Source organism: Molossus molossus, unplaced genomic scaffold, assembly GCF_014108415.1.
Source record: "Molossus molossus isolate mMolMol1 unplaced genomic scaffold, mMolMol1.p scaffold_m16_p_17, whole genome shotgun sequence".
NCBI classification, from domain to species: Eukaryota; Metazoa; Chordata; class Mammalia; order Chiroptera; family Molossidae; genus Molossus; species Molossus molossus.
The window spans coordinates 37879408-37899342 of record NW_023425352.1 but is presented as its reverse complement, the minus strand read 5'-3'; the positions used below and the strand labels follow the sequence as shown (position 1 = coordinate 37899342).

Here is a 19935-nt window from a genome sequence, read left to right as displayed (position 1 = left end):
AAGAATAACATTTATGGCAAACTTACAATGTGTCAGATGTGCCTCGACATAGACTATTTTAATTAAACCTTCTAATATCTATTAACTTTTGTATTATTATGGATTTCATTTTGTCAATGAAATTAAGAAATAATCATACAATTAATAAGTAGAGCCTTGTTTTAAATTCAAGCTGTCTGGCTCTATTACGCTTTCCTGACTTGACATATTCTGAGCAGAAAAAGAAAACAAAATAGATTAAATGATTTCACGACACTATAAACATAAAAGTAGAGTTTAACACATTTTTTTTTAAATTGTAGAGATAGACTCATGCAAAATTAAATACATAAACCTGTAGAAAATCATTACTGTATTTTCCCAGCAGGTAAGATTAAATATGCGTTTAGAAGATATCATTCTGATTCATTTTTACTAATTTCAGATGAGATAAAATGATAGAAATTCTAGGATCAGATACGAAATTCTTTATTTTACATCTTGTCATTGGCTCAGTTTTAATCTTTATGCTATGAGTTTCGTGGATATTCTGTACTGTTAGTTTCAAGGTTCTATATTACCCTGTACTGAATAGGAGCCATATCAATCACTTGTTAATTGAATTCTCTTTTCTCTTTGAAGGCAACTGATCGAGAGGGAGACCCAATAACATACGCCATTGAGAATGGAGACCCTCAGCGAGTTTTCAATCTTTCAGAAACGTAAGTTAAAAATGATTTCTGAATTTATTTCTTTTTCTGCTTTAAATGTTAAATGATGTACTGGTAGTAAGAGATCAGACTTCTAATCAGAGACATTCTGCTGTTTGTATCTTTATTTTAGATTTTTTTCCCATGAATGTTAATGAGAAGCTGGGGGGCAGGGGATAATTCTATATCCAGAAATTTTACCCAGGAGACTATTTATTTTAATCATTTTTACTAGGTAAAATCCATGGAGGTGGGAACATTTTATTTGTAGGCATAACCTGGGATTAATTAGATTGCTTTAAAGTTGTCAACTACTCAAAATAACAACAGCATCTCTATAAAGAGTAATGTTCATTCAAAGGGAATTTTGTAAGACAAAGTGTAATTCAAACAAATTTAAAGTACTAAATCTATCATTCAAATTTTGAATAATGTAGGTATATTCTAAAAAAGTTAACACAAAAATATTGCATGTCTATGATAAGTACCTTTGGGGTCTATAAATGTCATTTTACTCACCTTTCTGCCACCTTGGTTTATGCCACCATCATTTCCCCACTAAACTGCTTTCATATTCACCCATGTTGAAGCACATATCAGTATTAACTCTGATAGCTGCACAATATTCCATTGTCTGATATATGACAATTATTTACCCATTCATAAATTGATGGACGTTTGGTCTGTATTTCTAGGTTTTGGCTATTGTGACTCCTGCTACTATGTACATATATGTGCATGTGTTGAAATATCTTTTTCTAATTCCTTTAATTATATACCCAGAATTGGTATTGCTCAGTCATATTGTAGTTCTCTGTCTACTTTTTGAGGAATTGCCAAACTGATTGAACCATTTTAGTTCCCACCAGCAATGTACAAAGGTTTCAATTCTTCCATATCTCCATCAACACCTGTTCCCATTTGTTTTATTTGATTTTGTTATTACGGCCATCAAGTAGATGTGAAGTAGCATTTCATCGTAGTTTTGCTTTGTGTTTCCCTGATGAATAACAGTGTTGAACATCTTTTCTTGTGCTGGTTTGCCATTAGTATACATTCTTGGAGAAATAGCTATTCAAGTCCTTTGCCTATTTTTTAATTGGTTTATTTGTCTTTTCAAAGTTGAGCTGTTAGGATTCATAATATATTTGGGTAACTTATCTCTTATTGGATATATCTTCTCCTATTCTGTAGTTTTTCCCATTTTATTGATAATGTCTTTTAATGTACAAATTTTGTAATCTTTATGAAGTTCAATTTATCTGTTTTTCCTTTGGCTGCTCATGCTTTTGATGTCATTTTTAAACATTCATTTTCAAATCCAGAATCATTAAGATTTTCCCTTATGTTTTTGTGTAAGGGATTTATGGTTTGAGTACTTGTATTTAAATTATTGTTTCATTTTGATGTAATTTTCACATATGGTATAAGATAGACCAATTTCGTAGTTTTGTCATTTCCAATTGCCCTAGCACCATTTGTTGGAGAGACTATTCTTTCCCTATTGAATGATCTTGGCATCTTTGTTGAAATCAATTGATCACAGATGTATGGGCTTATTTCTGGATAGTCAATTTTGTTCTGTTCCTCAGTGTACATAAGCAGTTTTGAATGCCCTAATTTTCCTCTGCTCCCCCCGAGGCTTTTGGAGCTCTATTGTATGCCTCGGGTGGCTCAGGTTGCTTCTTTCCTTACATTGTTTTCCATAAATACCCTCTTTTTTTAAATCCTCACCCTAGGATATTTTTCCTTTTTTTTTGTTGTTGTTGTTGTTGTTCAGGTAGAGTGGGAGGAAGAGAGAGGAATATATAGAGAGAGGAATAGAGAGAGAGAGAAACATCGATCATCGAGTGGCTGCCACCCACACGACCAACTAGGGCCGGGGACAAACTGCAACCAAGGTACATGCCCTTAGCGGGAACCAAACCCGGGTCTCTATGGGCCGCAGGCCTACGCTTTAACCCCTGAGCCAAACCGGCCAGGGCCATAAATACCCTCTTTTTTTCTGCCTAGAGTGAGTTCCAAGTTAGGCAAAACACAGACAAACCCCGTATTACATCTTCAGGCAGAGTCCAGATTAGTTGGAATAGATGAACACAATTCTTTGGGAACAAGGATATGTCTACTCTCTCCAGAAACAGAGACCAGAGTGTCAACGTGGGAATGTTGACTGTCATCTTCAAGGCTGTGCCAGGACAGGGAGGGGAGACAGCGACAAAGACTTTAGTAATGCAAAAGGTTGTCTTTTATTATTACTTTTTAAATTTACTGACAAGTTGCCCTAATAACCAAAAGAAGTGAAGGAAGAAAGCAGCTGCCTCACCACCCAGATACTGATTTGTTCAGATGTTTCAATGCCTATGATACAATAAAACCACAAAAATGTTCTTAGCAGTTTAAGGAAAAACAACTTTTCCTTACCAGTTATTTCTGGAATTCATGAAAGGATGCTTGTGTGCAACCATAAACTAGTCTTTCAGCAATGAATAGCAAAATACACTAATTATTCTTTCTTTCCTTCTTTCTCTCTAAAATATATTGTCCACTGCCTACTACATTGGAACACAAGCACATTTTATCTTAAGCAAAATACTTTCTCCATAATAATCACCAACCCATGAAGAATTCGCTGTTTATGTATAATATGGCTCTAAATAGAAATGCTACATAAATTTGTAGTGATTTTCTAATTGAAGTACAAGAAGTAATATGAAGTCTTGATCTTTAAACTGAGGGGGGAAATGAAAAACAACACTCAGTTTTCTTTTTTATTTTATTGTTTTATGGCTAGGTTTCAGATTTTCTGTTTCTTAAGTTACTTGTGAATAAGTCTCAGAAGAAATAAATGTCTTACTTTTCTCTTTGAATGTCAATGTAGAATGAGATTATCTGAATCATGTGTGGTGTGGAGTGTTGACCCAAACCTGATTGCTATGAAATACTCTAGGAATTGACTTTCTGTACTCCACTACTGTATGTGGTGGTGATTGCTTCAATTCCACTACCACGGTAAAAGCAATTGCTTAAAATGAAAGCCTTTGTTCAATAAGAGACAAATCATGATTTTATTCTTGAGAAATATTTTAATGTTGTGTTATACTAATATCATCTCTCCTCCACAGTAGATGCTTGTTAGACCTTAGTTAAAATGTCACATACAGGGTCAGATTGTAATATCTAAGCACAAATGCAGAACTTTTCTCAGAAAGCATTATAAGTGGCCACATTGTTATCAAACACATGGCAGTGGAGAATAAAGACTTAAATAGTTAGAAGCATGTATTCTGAATAGTTAAAAGGTAAGAAGTAGTATTAAAAGTATTCCAAGTATGAGAATTTTCCCAAATGCTGTTTATCTCTCATTATACATAATAAATTAAATTAAGAAACACCTATCTTTCAAAAGAATAGCACAATGGGAAAATTGCTAGTGTATAGACAAGAGAGTTTGTTTTTATAAATAATAAAACAAAATAGTAAATGCTCATAAAATGGTTTTCTAAGAAAGGAATGGAAAATATGGAGTCTGATTCCTCTTTTGAAAACATTTGTAATGTATTTTAAAAGTTATAATGGATAATGAAAGAAACATTATAAAAATAACCATAATATCTATAAAAATTTTAATAATCCACTGTATCTTTTCTAGTTTTATACAATGAACCTCAATTATTTTGAAATTAGAAAAGAAGAAAAAATAAATACTAATAACTAGGATTTTTCAAAGATGAAATTTGTATGTTTGTGTTTCCATAATGGACATATATGTAACAATGAATTGGAACAGTGATATAGATTAGTTATAAGAAACCATCCCTTGTAAAGGATTATGAAACTGCTTTACCTTTGAAATAATCACAAACAAGGAATAGACATCTTTTTCTTGGAGTGAAGTAAATATTGTTTTGATTTGTTTGTTTTCCTTGGAAAATAAAGAATTAACTCAATTATCCAATTTAGTTTGGTAATTTTTCATTATTGGTAAGAAGCTTAACAGCCTTACAAGACTTTTTACAATTTTCAACATGAATCCTAGAAACATACATCTTAAATATTCAAGATATGTTTGCTGAAGGGGAAAAAAAAACATATCAAAAGTAGTTCCGTAGCAGGAAGACTCCCCGTGATAAAGATCTTTCTGTCTTATTTGTTTGTTTGTTTTCTGTCACTAGTACTGGGATTCTAACCTTAGGGAAAGCGCTGGACAGGGAGAGCACCGACCGCTACATTCTAATCGTCACCGCATCCGATGGCAGGCCCGATGGGGTGAGTACTCTCCCTGGGAAAGGGTTCGAAACTAGTATCAGAGAAACTGAGAGAAACTTGCAGTTTTATGTTCGAAAAGAATGTACCACTATCATCAATTAATGAACTAATCTCCTTTTTTAAAAATCTAAATCAACTACTTATAATTACTTGGAGAAGCGTCTTCTCTCCAGTGGGCTCTTTAATAGATGAACGTAGAACCTTATCTGTTACGGTGTTAAACAACTTTTGACTTGAAAGAATCGATACTTGTGTTCAGCACTCTTACCTAGTTTATGGGGGACATGAACTCTAACTTAGTCTAGGAAGTGTTCATGTGTGTCCATCAGCAGTACAGTAGCTGGGCATTTTACTGTATTGGGACCTGTTTCCTTTAATGTCACTTTTGTAGGGTGGGGAGGTATCGAAAGGGAGTTTCTGGATAAGTGTCTTGAACCACGTAGGAAGACAATTTGATTCCACAGGTTATTTGTGAGCAGTACTTGGAATCCTGACTAATTCTTGATGATTGAAAAGGTTTATAGGGGGCCTTAAATCTAGAAAAGATACATTTTATTTTCTCTGAATCTAAAGATTAGTTGTAAGAATAAATAACTTGTTGAGTTGTTCTGAATTGTTTTAAGAAAATTTAACTGTATTCTTCAAACAACCCCAGCCACAACCACCACCATGCCTATTTTTAATCAATGTAACATTTCAATTTTTGGAAACATATCATTAGACTTTTTTTTTTAAACCATTTTTATGCCACAAGGTTGTTTTGAGTGGGGGGAGTGTTTTTTCTTCCCCTTCTCCCTCTCCCTCTCCCTCTCCCTCTCCCTCTCTCTCTCCCTCTCCCTCTCCCTCTCCCTCTTCCCTGTCCCTCTCCGTCTTCCTCTCCTCCTCCTCTTTCTCCTGCTCCTCCTCCTCCTCCTGCTCCTCCTCCTCCTCCTCCTTCTTTTATCAAGTGTTTCTGGACCCACTCAGCACTGTTCTCTGGAAATAATTTCAAATTCAGAATAGGTATATAGGAAGTAATCACCCAATTTAAATGGTAGCATATCTTCAGTTTACTTGAAATGTCTTCTCTGATCAATATGATAAATTGTTTCAGGGCTTATAATGCTCTTCTCACACTCATTTGAGGAGGATTGCTAAGAAAATTCACCATGATAAAAACATCAAATTTATACCTGGACTGTGTATCACCTTAATTTAGAAGCAGAAAAAAATAGAGATAATTAAATTTGGTAATTACAGGCTGCCAATTATAAGCTATTTCTCATTTTTCAGCTGCTAAATAAACAGCTATATATAGAAAATAAACCATACAGGACAGTTTTAGTAAATAGTAGGGCAAATATAAGATAATTATATATTAGATAGTGAAGAAAAATAAAATCTAAGATTAAATTGTATGTATGCAATACCCTTGACTAACATAGTATGCCTGGGTTAAATAAATATAACAAAGTCAGTGAGAGACTCAAGAAGAAAATAATTGAAGAACTTGACTTATGATGAAAGTTTAATGGGTAACTTGGCTGTGAAACAACCGAGGGAACAATTTTAAAGAGGAGGAGAGATTATTCAGCATAGAGTAAGGGGTGTAATTAGAATGAAGAAAAATTAATAAGGAACATTTAGGTCAACCATTAGGATAGAAAAAAAGGATATTATAATACAAGCTTTGAGCTATGTCACATTATAAATCAGAAATTAATGTTAGTAATATTAGCTGGGACCTTTTAAACCTGGTCTTAAAAAATAGAATTTCTTAGACAAGAGAACAGATTAAAAAGAAATAGTATATTTAAATAGCTGGCATAGTCTCAATCTACTAATTTTGGTTTTGCCCACAATAAAAACTGAAAATAAATTCTGGGTTAAAATTAGAGGTTTATTTCCTTCTAGAGCACCTTTTTTTGTAGTTATTTACTTGTGTAATTTAATTCCTCTAGGCTAGGCCACTTAGCATTGCAGGTTCCTAATTTTTATATTCTTATAATCATTAAGGTCTCATTCAGCTTTAAAATTCTGAACTCTTTACGTAGATTTGTTTTTTATTTTCAAAAGTTTATACTGAGAGAGTATCAGTAGAGAAAGAAATATTCATATTTCAAACAGTAACTTCTTCATTAAATTTTATTATTTACATAATTTTATGTAAGGACTTACATGTGGGCACATATAGTGGGTTCCCAAACAAGAGAGTGATTACGAAATAATAATATTCTCACTTTTTTATAACTTTTTCTTATTTAAACATTCAATCATGCCCTTTGCAAAGTTATAGTGAAATTAACCTATTAACCTTATTCATGGGTCTCAAGAAAGTTATGTAATGATCAGATCACAGACCTCAAGTTGATGGACTTTTCCTTAAATAAAAATGATTACCAACAGTGTATATAATACAAATTGGGAAGATATCATTTGAAATTTTTATTACAAGAAACCCCATCCCCTACCACTCCCAAAAAGGATTTATGGAAGAATAGAGCCAACATTCTGTTGGTCATTGCTAATATTTTGTAGATGATGTTGAGGAAATTTTATATGACATTCTTATATTTTTTTCTTCTCCTAAATTTGGTTTGTCAGTAACAGTTGAAAAAAATCTATACATATAAATTAAATATCTCATGTAATGTATAACAGTAAATATTTAGATTTCTTCAGTTATTATGATTATAAATACAATAATATATTCTAGGTTTTAATAATTATTTACATTTCTTTAAAATTACTTGCAAATTTATGGAGTTTCAAATTTCTTAACAAAGCTGCTACTATTGTTTATTCCAGTGGTTCTCAACCTTCCTAATGCCATGACCCTTTAATACAGTTTCTCATGTTATGGTGACCCCCAACCATAAAATTATTTTTGTTGCTACTTCATAACTGTAATTTTGCTACTTTATGCCTTAGGCGACCCTTGTGAAAAGGTCATTCGACCCCCAAAGAGGTTGTAACCCACAGGTTTATTCCATTATTTTCACATTAGCTGAAATAAACTTTGATCGAAAATTTTAGTAATAGTACATTTTACTTAATTTACTTATAATAATTGTATATAGGTTAGCTATCAAATACATTTTCTTAAGGAATATACATTTCTCTTCCTCTTTTTAGACACTTTTTTATGTTATTTACTTTTAAGCTAAACTAATTTCTTTTTTTTCATTTATCTTCAGATAGAGCAGGAAGGAAAGGGGGGGAAGACAGAGAGAGAAACATCAATGTGAGAGAGACACATTGACTGGTGCCACCCACATGACCCCAACTGGGGCTGGGAACAAACTGCAACCAAGGTACATGCCCTTTGCAGGAACTGAACCCAGGACTCTTGGGACTGTGGACTGATGCTCTAACCGCTGAGCCAAACTGGCCAGGGACTAAACTAATTTCGATAAATAAGTGCTAAAAGATAATTTTATTAGAAAATCTGGGAAAACTTTACCATATTTATGGTTATAATTTTATTAACAATCAGGGAGGAAGAAGTTTTTCTCAGCCCTGGCTGGATCTGAAAATGAAACTCACAAAGGTAGATTAACAGGAGAAAGCATACAAATTTATTTACTGTGTTTTATATGATGTGGTAGCCGCCATAAGGAAATGAAGACCCAAAGAAATGGTGAAACCTACCTGCTTTTATGAGAGAAGTAATTGTGAAAAAATGAATAAACTATGTAGGGAGCCTAAAGGATGATTAAGATTATTTTAGCAATGTCCGCTATTATAGAATTCTTTTGGTTTCAACTTCTCACTCTCGATGATAAGAATGTTACTTTCTGGCATGGGGAAGGCATCTTTCATATAGGAATTTCATATCTTGCTTTTAAGGGGGAAAAAAGGTTACAGTGTCCCCTCTATATTTGATACTTTCCAAATGCCTTCAATTCAAAATAGTAGTATGACAAAGTGACATATTTTGGGATGACATGCTCCGAAAAACTTCAACAATCCATGGCAGCATTAGCCTTTAGGAATATAGTCATAAACAACAAGAAACCCAAACAACAATAGCTTAAAGAAAGAAGGCTTATTTGTTTCAAATGAAAAGAAATCCAGCTGTGGACAGGAAAGGGCGGTGCAAGTCCTCAGGACCGTCAGAGATGCCTGCTCTCGGTTCCCTGCTCTGCCACACAGTGTATTTACTTTCATATTCATTCTTATTGCCTAATGTTCTGGAGATGGCTGTTGCAACTCCAGGCATCTGCTCTTCAATCCAGAAGAGGAAAGTAAAGATGAGTACCAGATGAGTCCACATTTTTTTCTCCAGGAAACAAAAGCTTTTTTCAGAAACCACACTTGGAATATTTTCTCTTACATCTTATAATCCTTCCATAGCCACAGCAAGCTGAAAGATGACTAATAAGTAGGGCTTGTGGATTGTGGTATGTCAACCAACTAATAGCAGAGCAAAAGGCATAAATATAAAAATCACAGTTTAAAATATAAATATGCAATCATTAATTGGATTTTTAAAACAAATTTATCAGTTGTGAATTCCCAACTGGCAATCATCCATATTCAAAATACAGAGTTATTCTGTAGTGTGGATAGTTCTAACCAGATTCCATGTGTTTAGCAAAATATTTTTCCTCCTTAAAAGATAGACAAGATAACTTGATTTCATCATGGATTTGCTATCTAAAAAATATGCTTGAAATTCTTAATGATAACTTCTACAGGGAACACTTGAAATGTTTTACAGTTTCAGATTAGCACTAAATTTAGCTTCTTTGCTTTGGCCTTGAATTATTATTCCCTACATGTCTTCTAAACGTGATAGTATCAATAAAAATTAGAATTTAGAAGTTGAACATCTAACTGTTTAATAAAAATTTAGGGAACATTAACAAAAAATATTTATGCAAGAAAACTTTTGTGTGAAATTCAAACCCTTGAATTTCAATATAGTTGGTTTAATAAAATTTTAAAATACAATATAAATGGTTGCATACATATATTTTCTGCTCTGCAATTTATAGTGTGCCAAAAATGTTTATATATATATATATATATATATATATATATATATATCTGCTACTATCATATATATATATGATATATATATATATATATATATATATATGAAAAAGAAATGTGATAGATTTATTTTGGTATATACTTTTATAAAAAGAAATGATCATATAATTTTTGTTTTCCTATATTGATTTTAGAAAGAGAGGAAGTGAAAGGGAGAGACAGATAGAAACATCAATGAGAGAGAACATCCATTGACTGCCTCCATTGACTGCCTCCTGCATGCCCTGCACTGGGGATGAGGCCCACAACCTGGGCATATGTCCTGACTGGGAATCCAACCTCTTGGTGCATGAGTGGATGCTCAACCACTTAGCTACACCAGCTGGACAACCATGAAATTTGAAAAGAGAATAAGCCACTTATTTGTTATTTTTGAAAGACAGTTTTATTTTTCTATATTTCTTGGTTGGGAATAAGAGGCTGATATTTTAGTATTTTCTGAAATAAACCTAGAAGTTTGATTTTTTTTTAATTGGCATATAAACTTAACCAACTGTTTCTTATCTTTCCTTGATAAGAAATATAAACATTCTATTAAAACATGTCATTTCCATGCCCTGGCCAGTTTGGCTCAGTGGTTAGAGCATCAGCCTGTGGTCCCAAGTGACCCGGGTTCAGTTCCTGCTAAGGGCACGTACCTCGGTTGCAGTTTGTCCCCGGCCCTGGTTGGGTTGTATGGGTGGCAGCCACTTGATGTGTCCCTTTCACGTCGATGTTTCTCTCTTTCTCTCTCCCTCCCACTCTATCTGAACAAAATATCAAAAAATGTCCTCGGGCGAGGATAAAAAATAAATTAAAATAAAACATGTCATTTCCATCTTTCTGAACCAATCCAAAAAATTGACATGATTGTGTTTTACAACGAACTAATCTGTAATTATTTCAATAGATTTAAAAGAATCAAGCCCTGGCCAGTTTGGCTCAGCGGTTAGAGCGTCGGCCTGCGGTCCGGAGAGACCCGGGTTCGGTTCCCGCTAAGGGCACGTACTTCGGTTGCAGTTTGTCCCCGGCCCTGGTTGGTCGTGCGGGTGGCAGCCACTCGATGTGTCCCTTCACGTCGATGTTTCTCTCTCCCTTCTTCTCTCTCCCTCCCCCTCTATCTGTACAAAAACGGAAAAATATCCTCGGGTGAGGATAAAAAAAAAAAAAAAAATTAAAAAAAAAAAAAAAAAAAAAGAATCAAATGTGTAGCTCAGAAATCCTCATTTTTAATGAATAACCAAATGATTTGGAAGCAAGTGGTCTTCAGGCCACTTTTGAGGAAATATATAAGCTGGAAATTATTCTCTGTATGTTTATTACTTTACATTTCTGCCAAAGACATGATGATTCTTTATATTATACAAACTACTCTAAGATGTGGAGAAATACATCTGTGTGGCCCATAAAGATTAGCCCCCATTAGCACACGTGATAAACTCTTATATTACTTCTCAGTGGACTTAGTGATCCAGTCCCTTCTCATTACCCAGTTACAGGCTTCAGTCTTTGATTGAGGACCCAGAATAGTCTGCGAGCATCTCACTCCATGGCGTCAAGAAAGAGAATTTTGAAGGACAGGATGAAAATCAGTAAAGTGAATTGACAGGGAGTTACAGAGAGGTTGGCCTAGAAAGAATCTGGCAGTTTGAGGAAAAGCGAACAAATCTAGAGTGCCTGCTCTTAGACTGTGGCTCCAGGCTGTCAGTTTTAATGTCTTGTTCACCCTCAGGCAAATCGGGAGCTACTATTACTGTAAAAACACATCTTTTTACTGGTTTTAACTATAGCACAACTTTTATAGAAATAACATTTGTTGGCCTGACTGGTGTGACTCAGTGGTTGAGCATCGACCCATGCACCAAGAGGTCGCCGGTTCAATTCCTGGTCAGGGCGCATGCCCAGCTTGTGGGCCTGATCCCCCGTAGGCAGCATACAGGAGGCGGCCAATCAGTGTTCTTTCTCATCGATGTTTCTATCTCTCCCTCTTCCTTCCTTTCTCTCTAAAATCAATAAAGAGAAAAAAAGAAATAACATTTTTTAAGTGCTTTTTGTTATGAAAACAATGCAGCCTTCTTGGAAAAAATTTGAAACATCAATGTAAGATAAAGTTAAATTATTTGTATTTTATCTGTAAGATAACATTTGAATTTATACATATCCACATACATCTAAACACAAGTGCATATATTTTAAATTCAGTGTTTTCCTGGAGATGGGCACACAGAAAAGTACACAAGCCATAACTGTGCAGCTTAATGAATTTTCAAATAATGAACACTGCTATATAATTGGAACAGGAAATGAAAATTAATAAGACCTCAGCCTTATGAGAGTGCCATTTCTTCCTCCACCTTCTACATAAAAGTTATTCTGTCCTGACTTCTATCACAAGGGGGAAATTGGCCAAACACTAACATTTATATACTTGGATTCATATAGTTTGTACTGTGATTAGAGAGCGCAGTTTCCAGCTTGCATCACATGAATCTGTTCCTTGACTGTGTGATCGACATTGACCTACATATACCTTCTCTGGTTGCAGCAGGTCAGGGATTTACCTGTTAACCAGGTAGCACATATTACTGGTAGTTTTACCTACTTACCATTTCCTTAGGCTATATAAGTATAAGGTGATTATTCAATTAGTTGTGCATATGGTCCTCGAATTCTTGGTTTAGATGTGAACCTAGAAAATTTACTAATGTCATATTTTCCGATAGCATTTGCTTACTTGAAAATACACAATTGGTATACAGTGTGATTTCATATTGTACTAGATTTATTTTTAAACACTGAAAAGCATACGTGATTTTTAAAAAAAACTACAGAATTATTACATTTCAGAGAAAAAGAGGTGCATGTATAAACAAAAGTTTGCCACCCATAAACTGATCAAGATAAAAAAAAAGTAATATCACTTTCTAAAAGATAGCATCCAGTAAATATCTGATGTTTTCAAGACATTTTTTCTTTAATATCCTCATTTGCTTTTTCCATCTGTTTTGGAGGTGTTTGAAAATTGCAAGTTTTCTCTTATTTTTTGGAAAACTCAGGAATAGAAATAGTAATAAGATAGACAAATGGCACAATGAACAATGAAGTGATATCAAAATAAAAATAGCTCCTCTCACATTTAATCCTTTTTCTTTGTGTCTTTAAGACCTCCACTGCCACAGTGAACGTGGTGGTGAGTGATGTCAATGACAACGATCCAGTGTTTGATCCCTATCTGCCTAGAAATCTATCTGTGGTGGAAGAAGCAGCCAACGCCTTTGTGGGTCAAGTAAGGGTAAGTGGAATATGTGTTCAACAGGAGCAATCAGTGAGTGCACTTGGGTGAAAGATGGTAAGAAAGTGCATGCATTCTCAATCACTCTGCTAGATACTCTTCAAGAATTTTTTTAAAACATCATATTATGTCCATTTGGATTTAACTTTTTAAGCTTGTTGATTTATATTCTATAACCATTGTGTAATTTAACAGTGATTCATTTAAGAGTATTCTTTTTTTATTTAATATATATTTTTATTTTCTGGAATTATAATAAAGTATTTGAAAAGAAATGTGTAACTAGCTATACCATTAAGTATAAATTTGGAAATGCATTCCTCAAAATACAAATGTTTAAATGTAAATTCATTTGGTGTATAAACATGTCTTTAGTACCTATTAGGTGCCTTATCTATCACATACAACCTGTGCCAGCATACTCAACACTCGTTTCTAGGCATGGTCTCCTGATTTATAACTTATATATTAGCCAGTTTCTGGAGTTCTTTTGATGAAAAATTCTGCTTTAAAAAAAAAATCAGAGACAGTACTTCTCAATTAGGCCATGATTGGTTTTGAACATAGTTAATGGTCTAGAAGCCATAAGATGAGGGCGAATTTTGAGGAAGGTGTATATATTTTGAGGGATCTACCTTAGCTGAGTCATTTATATAGTCTCCAGGCAAGGAAGACACCTCCTCTAGAAGGACTGAGTTACGCAGGTGTCCTGAGCCTGTTTCAGGATCCTACCTCTTCCCTGTTAAGGCCTTCGACTTTGAATAGGATGTTTGCTGGTGCTTTCACGTAAGACTTGTCCACAATTCAGCTACTCTTACAATCAGACAAAGGTCTAGTTTTCATTCTAATATTCTCTCTGGCTTTGAAAAAGAAGCGTGTCTGTAATACTATTTTTGAAACCTTCTGACTTTCACACCATGTCCTGATATTTTGAATGGTTAGTTTGAGCCTCTCAGTTTTTCTCTCAGAGCTTGGATAATAGTATATAAACTACCAACTCCACAGTCATTACTGTCATCATTTTCACTCTCTCTCTCACATCCCGGAGAAACTGCATCAGGCATGCATCCCCTTATGCCTTTATATTATCCCAGTTCACAGCAGGAGATAGTCCTGGTCATTGTGCTGTTGTTGCAATATGCCAGAGGGTATTGGTGCTTTACAGGCAGCAAGTCACTCAACTCCAGATCCCCACACAATAAATATCTCTAGTATCCAACGTTTTACTGTAGATTCTACAAGAAGAACCCTAGATACAAAGATTCTGGTATACATAGTTGTTCGAGAAATTCAAGTAATATTAATAGGGAAGTAAGGAAGTGATGCAGAGAAGAGATGGCAGCCAGTAAAGGGATTGCTATTGCCATCTATTGTTAGGAGGACTAGAGATTCATTTCAAGGGTGTATTCTGGAAAATGGCAGAGAACACATTTTCCAGAATTATTGATCCTGAGAAGTGATAGATCTTGCAAATTTGTACACTGAACCCTGAGAATTCTTGGTCCTATGCTGTGGATGGGGTCACATTTTCAGCACCTCCTGCCTCCTATCCAAGCCGGCAGCCAGCTCTTTGTGATTCTGATATAAAGGCATTCAATGTGACTACAGCTGCTAGCAGATGAAAGTGGACCAGAGAGTACATATGCTCTGAGCAACATGCGTGGGGCGCTGACAGCTTCTTCACACCAAGCAAGTAAGATGCTAAGAGGGGCACGAGCAGAAAACATAGAAAGGAGACAAAACATAGAAGTTGGCTTATAAAAGATGAATACGGGTGAAAATAATTTAGAAGGGGTCAGAAATTGTCTGGAGAAAGGTAATTGCATGAATAAAAGCATAGACAAATGAGAGCACGCGACATGTCCTAATTTCCATCAGTAAGAGGTGCCATATTCAAAACTTTTCTCTATACTGTGTTGTAGAAGGTGATGGGGGAGCCCTGGAGGGTCAGAGGTGTGACATCATCAGATTTTTATCATATAAACATTACTCCTGAGTATATTCTAATGGGAGCTTCTAATACTAGAAAGCTAAATTAGAAGGCAATTATAATAGCCAAGACATATGAGGCCTGTGTTAATATAACCGTCTAATTATAACGATAATTAAATTACATTACAGCTGTCACTCTAAGATGCCATTGATGAAAACTGAAAATTTTGGCTAAGTACATCTACCAACTATTCAGATAAGATAAACAGGTATTGAAATCACTTAGCAGAATTATCTTTCCAATCTCTCTTAATTTACTGAGCATTGGAGAGATAAACCCATATGAAATATACAAGTAATAACACAGAAGTAGACCTTCCCATAATGATTCATTTTTAGTTAATTTTCTTTTTCTTTTAACTTACTTTTTCCACTTTTCCTAGTCATTCTTTGTTTTCGAAAGAATTATAGTGTTAAGTTTTATTATCTTCTTATTTATAAACTTGATGAGAAATAGTCTGAATAATGTATTCCAACATTAAAAATTGAAATACAGACCTTAGCGCTCATAATTTGATAAAGCAGTAATTGTCCAGGTCTTTAGGTAATAATGTTTTCTTTAAAACTGAAATGACTTAGAAAGTACAAAGGAAGAGAAAACATCCAAAGCAGGTGTATCTGACTGATTCTGCACAGTTCCAGAGACGCTGTAATGTTCCTAGAATGGCATTTCCATGCATCATTATGGTCTCCTGTTGCTGCCTAATGATGATTACATAATACATTAATTTTACTAAATGCTCATAAAGTTTCATTTTAATTGTCACCAAAACTATTAAGACACACTTAAAACCAAGATACTTATGGTTAGTTATTTTACTGAATTTGAGTTACCGACACTTGAGTTGTGTTCTAACAATGTTTTGGTATGCATAACCCGATGTTTGGATTCAAATGCTAAAGTAATGTTTTATTTATTAAGGTAGTGTTATAGTTCAAACTTTATTAAATAGGAAAAACTTATGAAGAAATGTTTATAGATTATACAGAGCAAAATAGTTTTATCAGCATAGTAAAAATAAACCACCAGCCAGTCATTTGTTTTAACATGGAACTCACTGTACACAAGTGTAGTCTACCACACTTAAATTTGAGAATCTTCTCCGTAGTCTCAAAGCACTTGCAGTAGCAGTATAGTTGGGGAGAATATAAATTGCATGCAGAAAACAAAAACTATCGAATAGTAGAAATAGTCTCCGTGTCTACATCAAGTGTCAAGAGTGGCAGAATAATTATTTACTAAAAGGAATGAGAAACACCGCAAAGGACTGTAGTGGCTGTGCCAATGTTCACAGGAAACTGTGCGAGCTACAGAACCTTGACAAATTAGTGAGATTATAGATTGAATAAAAAAGGAAATAAAGATGCTGGGCAGATTGATACAAGACAGAATTGAGCTGAAGTGGCCACTTGAGAACCAGTCGATAGTCTGACAGTAATGGAATATTTGTTTAGAGAAGTTCTGGAAAATTGACCTAAAATATATTGAGTTCAGATGGGCAAGTAGGAAGTACCAGGGAAAGAGATGCTGTTACAAAGACTGGAAATAGTCACTGATACAAAGTGTAATGTTTTCTTTGGTACTCTTCATAGTATTTTACAGCAGGTAGAATCTAAGGGGTCTGGATGCATATTCTGACTCTGAACAGCATGCCAATAGGTCCTCTTTAAAGTGAGTCTCAGATTTTAGGCCTCATACTTGCTCCTCCAAAATTCTAAGTTGATCTCAGATCCCTGGGTGCACAGGAAATGGGAGAGAAGAAGATATATTTTTTTAATGTATGTATGTCTGCATTAATTTACTTATTATTGCTAAATAATATAAATATCTGAGAGCAAAGCTGGGTCTATTGTTGGGATTATGTATGTCATTTTAAACAAGTTTGATCAATTGCTTGGATGTATCTTTTAGATTCTGCTTATTCGTAAAACCAAAGAAGTTGCTGGGGATAATTCCCAATGTGTAAGAACCAGGCACATGAGTATGGTCCTATTATAAACCCTAGGTCTTCAGACATGGGGAATCTGAACTAATATGTTAGCTCAATATAATGTCTGTCATTTGCATTTATTTCTCAACTAATGTTTGATGGATTCAATCTTGACTCTGGGTTGGGGAGTGAAGAGAAGTTAAAGGAAGATCTATTTCAGCAAACACATCAGAGATACAGTCACAAAGAGAACTTCTTTGTACTTGTGGAATAGAATTTAGCATAGAGGGGAATGAGATGGTGTTTTTACTTTGGCTTACTTGCCATAAGTGCTTCAGTGCATTGCTGTGTGTGCATATTTGGGGTGAGTGGAGGTTTAGGGAAAAGTAATGGAGGGAGGAAGCCTTGGAACGCATATCAGAGGTTTCAAGCCTTCATGGTCCTCTTGAAGAGCTTCTTAGAGGCCTGAATTCTCCTGAAATGTTTAATCTCTGTTCTTCATCGTAGCCCTGAGTATAAATGCATGCACAAATGCATCAGAGGAGTGCTTGGAAACAACATTCCCTGTTAAGATTAAACAAGTCCTAAGTGCTGCATACAGTATCGAGTGAGCTACTCCCCAGCAAACTTCCAATTAATACCTTGTAGAAATTCTTATGCTGAACTGACTTCTTTTATCTCTGAGTTATAAAAATAGAGCCCTGTGTCAACAAAAATGTTCTTCCCATTCTAAAACAAAAGAGGCTGAATGTATTTAACCTGAAACATAAATGTATTCCCAGTGTGAGATCTGCATGCTAAATCTCAGCATCCATGACATGGTAGAGATTTAGTTTTCAACCCTTAACGCAGTTTTAAAATCATTAGTAAACTGCAGTATTTAGAAGGGGAGCGATGGTGTCACTTTTTTTAAAGTTATATTTCCTTCACCTAGACAATTTAATATGAAGCAAAATAAATCTGACCCTCGGCGGTCTGTGTCTGATTAATTTGTTGTCTCCCTGTGTGGGGTTCTAAAATGAAATGAAGGTGGGGAGTTTTATGGTCTTTAACTTATTTCTTGTAGCTCAGCATGACATTCAACAGTGCCTACAACTATAATACTTCTTTTTTAAGTGGGCCACAAGTGGGGAATTTTATGGCTTCTCTTGTCAAGTCAAACTATATAATGCAAACACTGTTCTCAGGCAAGTCAAGGAAAAACGTCCACCCAAATTGAAGAATTGGTGGCATTCATTTAACGCTGCTCCCTAAAAATGGAGATTTGTCTATTGCTGGTGAATATTTTTGAAACTTGGTGATCTTTCAGATAGTCAAGTATCAGTTTAGAAATGGATTATAAAATATTATGCATTTGTTTATGTAATATATCCTTGGGACCTACCCTTTTAGTAGATTTAGTGTTACTATTAGCTATTATAATGAGTACATGTACATGTGTGTATAATCCCAGATGTACAATGAATGATATCTACCTCCATCCTTATGGTCACCAATGACCTCTTTATTGCTAAATATAATTCTTTTCTTTTTTAAATTTATTTTCTTTATTGATTTTAGAGAGAGAGGAAGGGAGAAGGTGAGAGATAGAAACATTGATGAGACAGAACATTGATTGGCCGCCTCTTGCATGCCCCCCACTGGGATTTGGTTCATAACCTGGGCATGTGCCCTGACTGGGAATAGAACTGGTGACTTCTCGGTGCATGGGTCAACGCTCCGAGTGCACTGAGCCACACTGACCAGCCCTAAATATAATTCTTATCTAAATAGCTTTATTACTGCATTTGAAATGCATCTCTACTTCTTGAGGCTCTACTGCATTTGCTCCTGGTTTTCATGTTTAAGAACGTCTGATTCTTTTTTACTTTCTTTTATCTGATTTCTTCTTAAAACTTTTTTTTTTTTAAACTAGAGTACTATTCCTTTTCTTCTATCTTTATTGAAGTAGAATTGGTATACAAAAAACTACACACAACATATACCAATTTGGTGAGTTTGAGTTTGGACATATGTACTCACTTTTATTAACATCATCACAATCAACATAATAGACATATCCAAACCCTCCAAAAGAAACTTTGAATTTGGAAGTACATTCTCAGTTCTTCAAATTCTACTCATACCTTTTGGGAAATTCCACTCATATTAAAACCCACAGTTTTAATTGCACTTGGATACTGATGTCTCCCATAGATAGAACTTTAGCCCCTTCTAATCCTTCAAGCTACAGCCTCAAATAAATCTTTATCTGTATTAAAAAACCCACTTGTACATCCTATAGGTATCTCAAACTCAATATGTTTAAGATTGAACCTATGTTTCATCTAGCCTAGAAAGGGCCTTTTCTCCAGAATTGTGCATCTCAGTTAATTATGCCCCAAGCCAGATGTTGAGGATCCCTCTTAATCACCTCTTTCTCCCTCACTGTCCATATCCCGCCATCACCCATCTTGATATTTTACATGGTTCAAGTTATTCTCAAATCCTTTCGTCTCTCCAAACAATCATAGTCAGACTCTCATTATTTTCCACCTGAACTATTATTATACCCTCTTACTTGCTTATCCTGACACTGGTCTTGACACCTCATAATTGTCCTCAGTGTAACTGCTGGAATGCTATTCTAACAACCCAGCTCAACTGTAGGAGGTGCTCCACAAGGCAACAAACAAGACATACCTCCCACTACTACTCGACAGCTTTACCTCTGGTAATAATAACCTGCATGTAATTACTACTTTATGTT

General features: G+C 34.9%; 1 protein-coding gene across 2 annotated transcripts in view; it reads left to right on the top strand.

Annotated features, from left to right (window-relative positions):
• PCDH15 (protocadherin related 15) overlaps positions 1 to 19935 on the top strand; it is a 737327-nt gene that overhangs the window by 495367 nt on the left and 222025 nt on the right. For both annotated transcript variants that reach the window (XM_036264711.1, XM_036264710.1), the window contains 3 exons: positions 622 to 701; positions 4862 to 4955; positions 13135 to 13263. In XM_036264711.1, coding sequence (XP_036120604.1) covers positions 622 to 701; positions 4862 to 4955; positions 13135 to 13263 — 303 coding nt within the window. The remainder of the gene's footprint in view (positions 1 to 621; positions 702 to 4861; positions 4956 to 13134; positions 13264 to 19935) is intronic.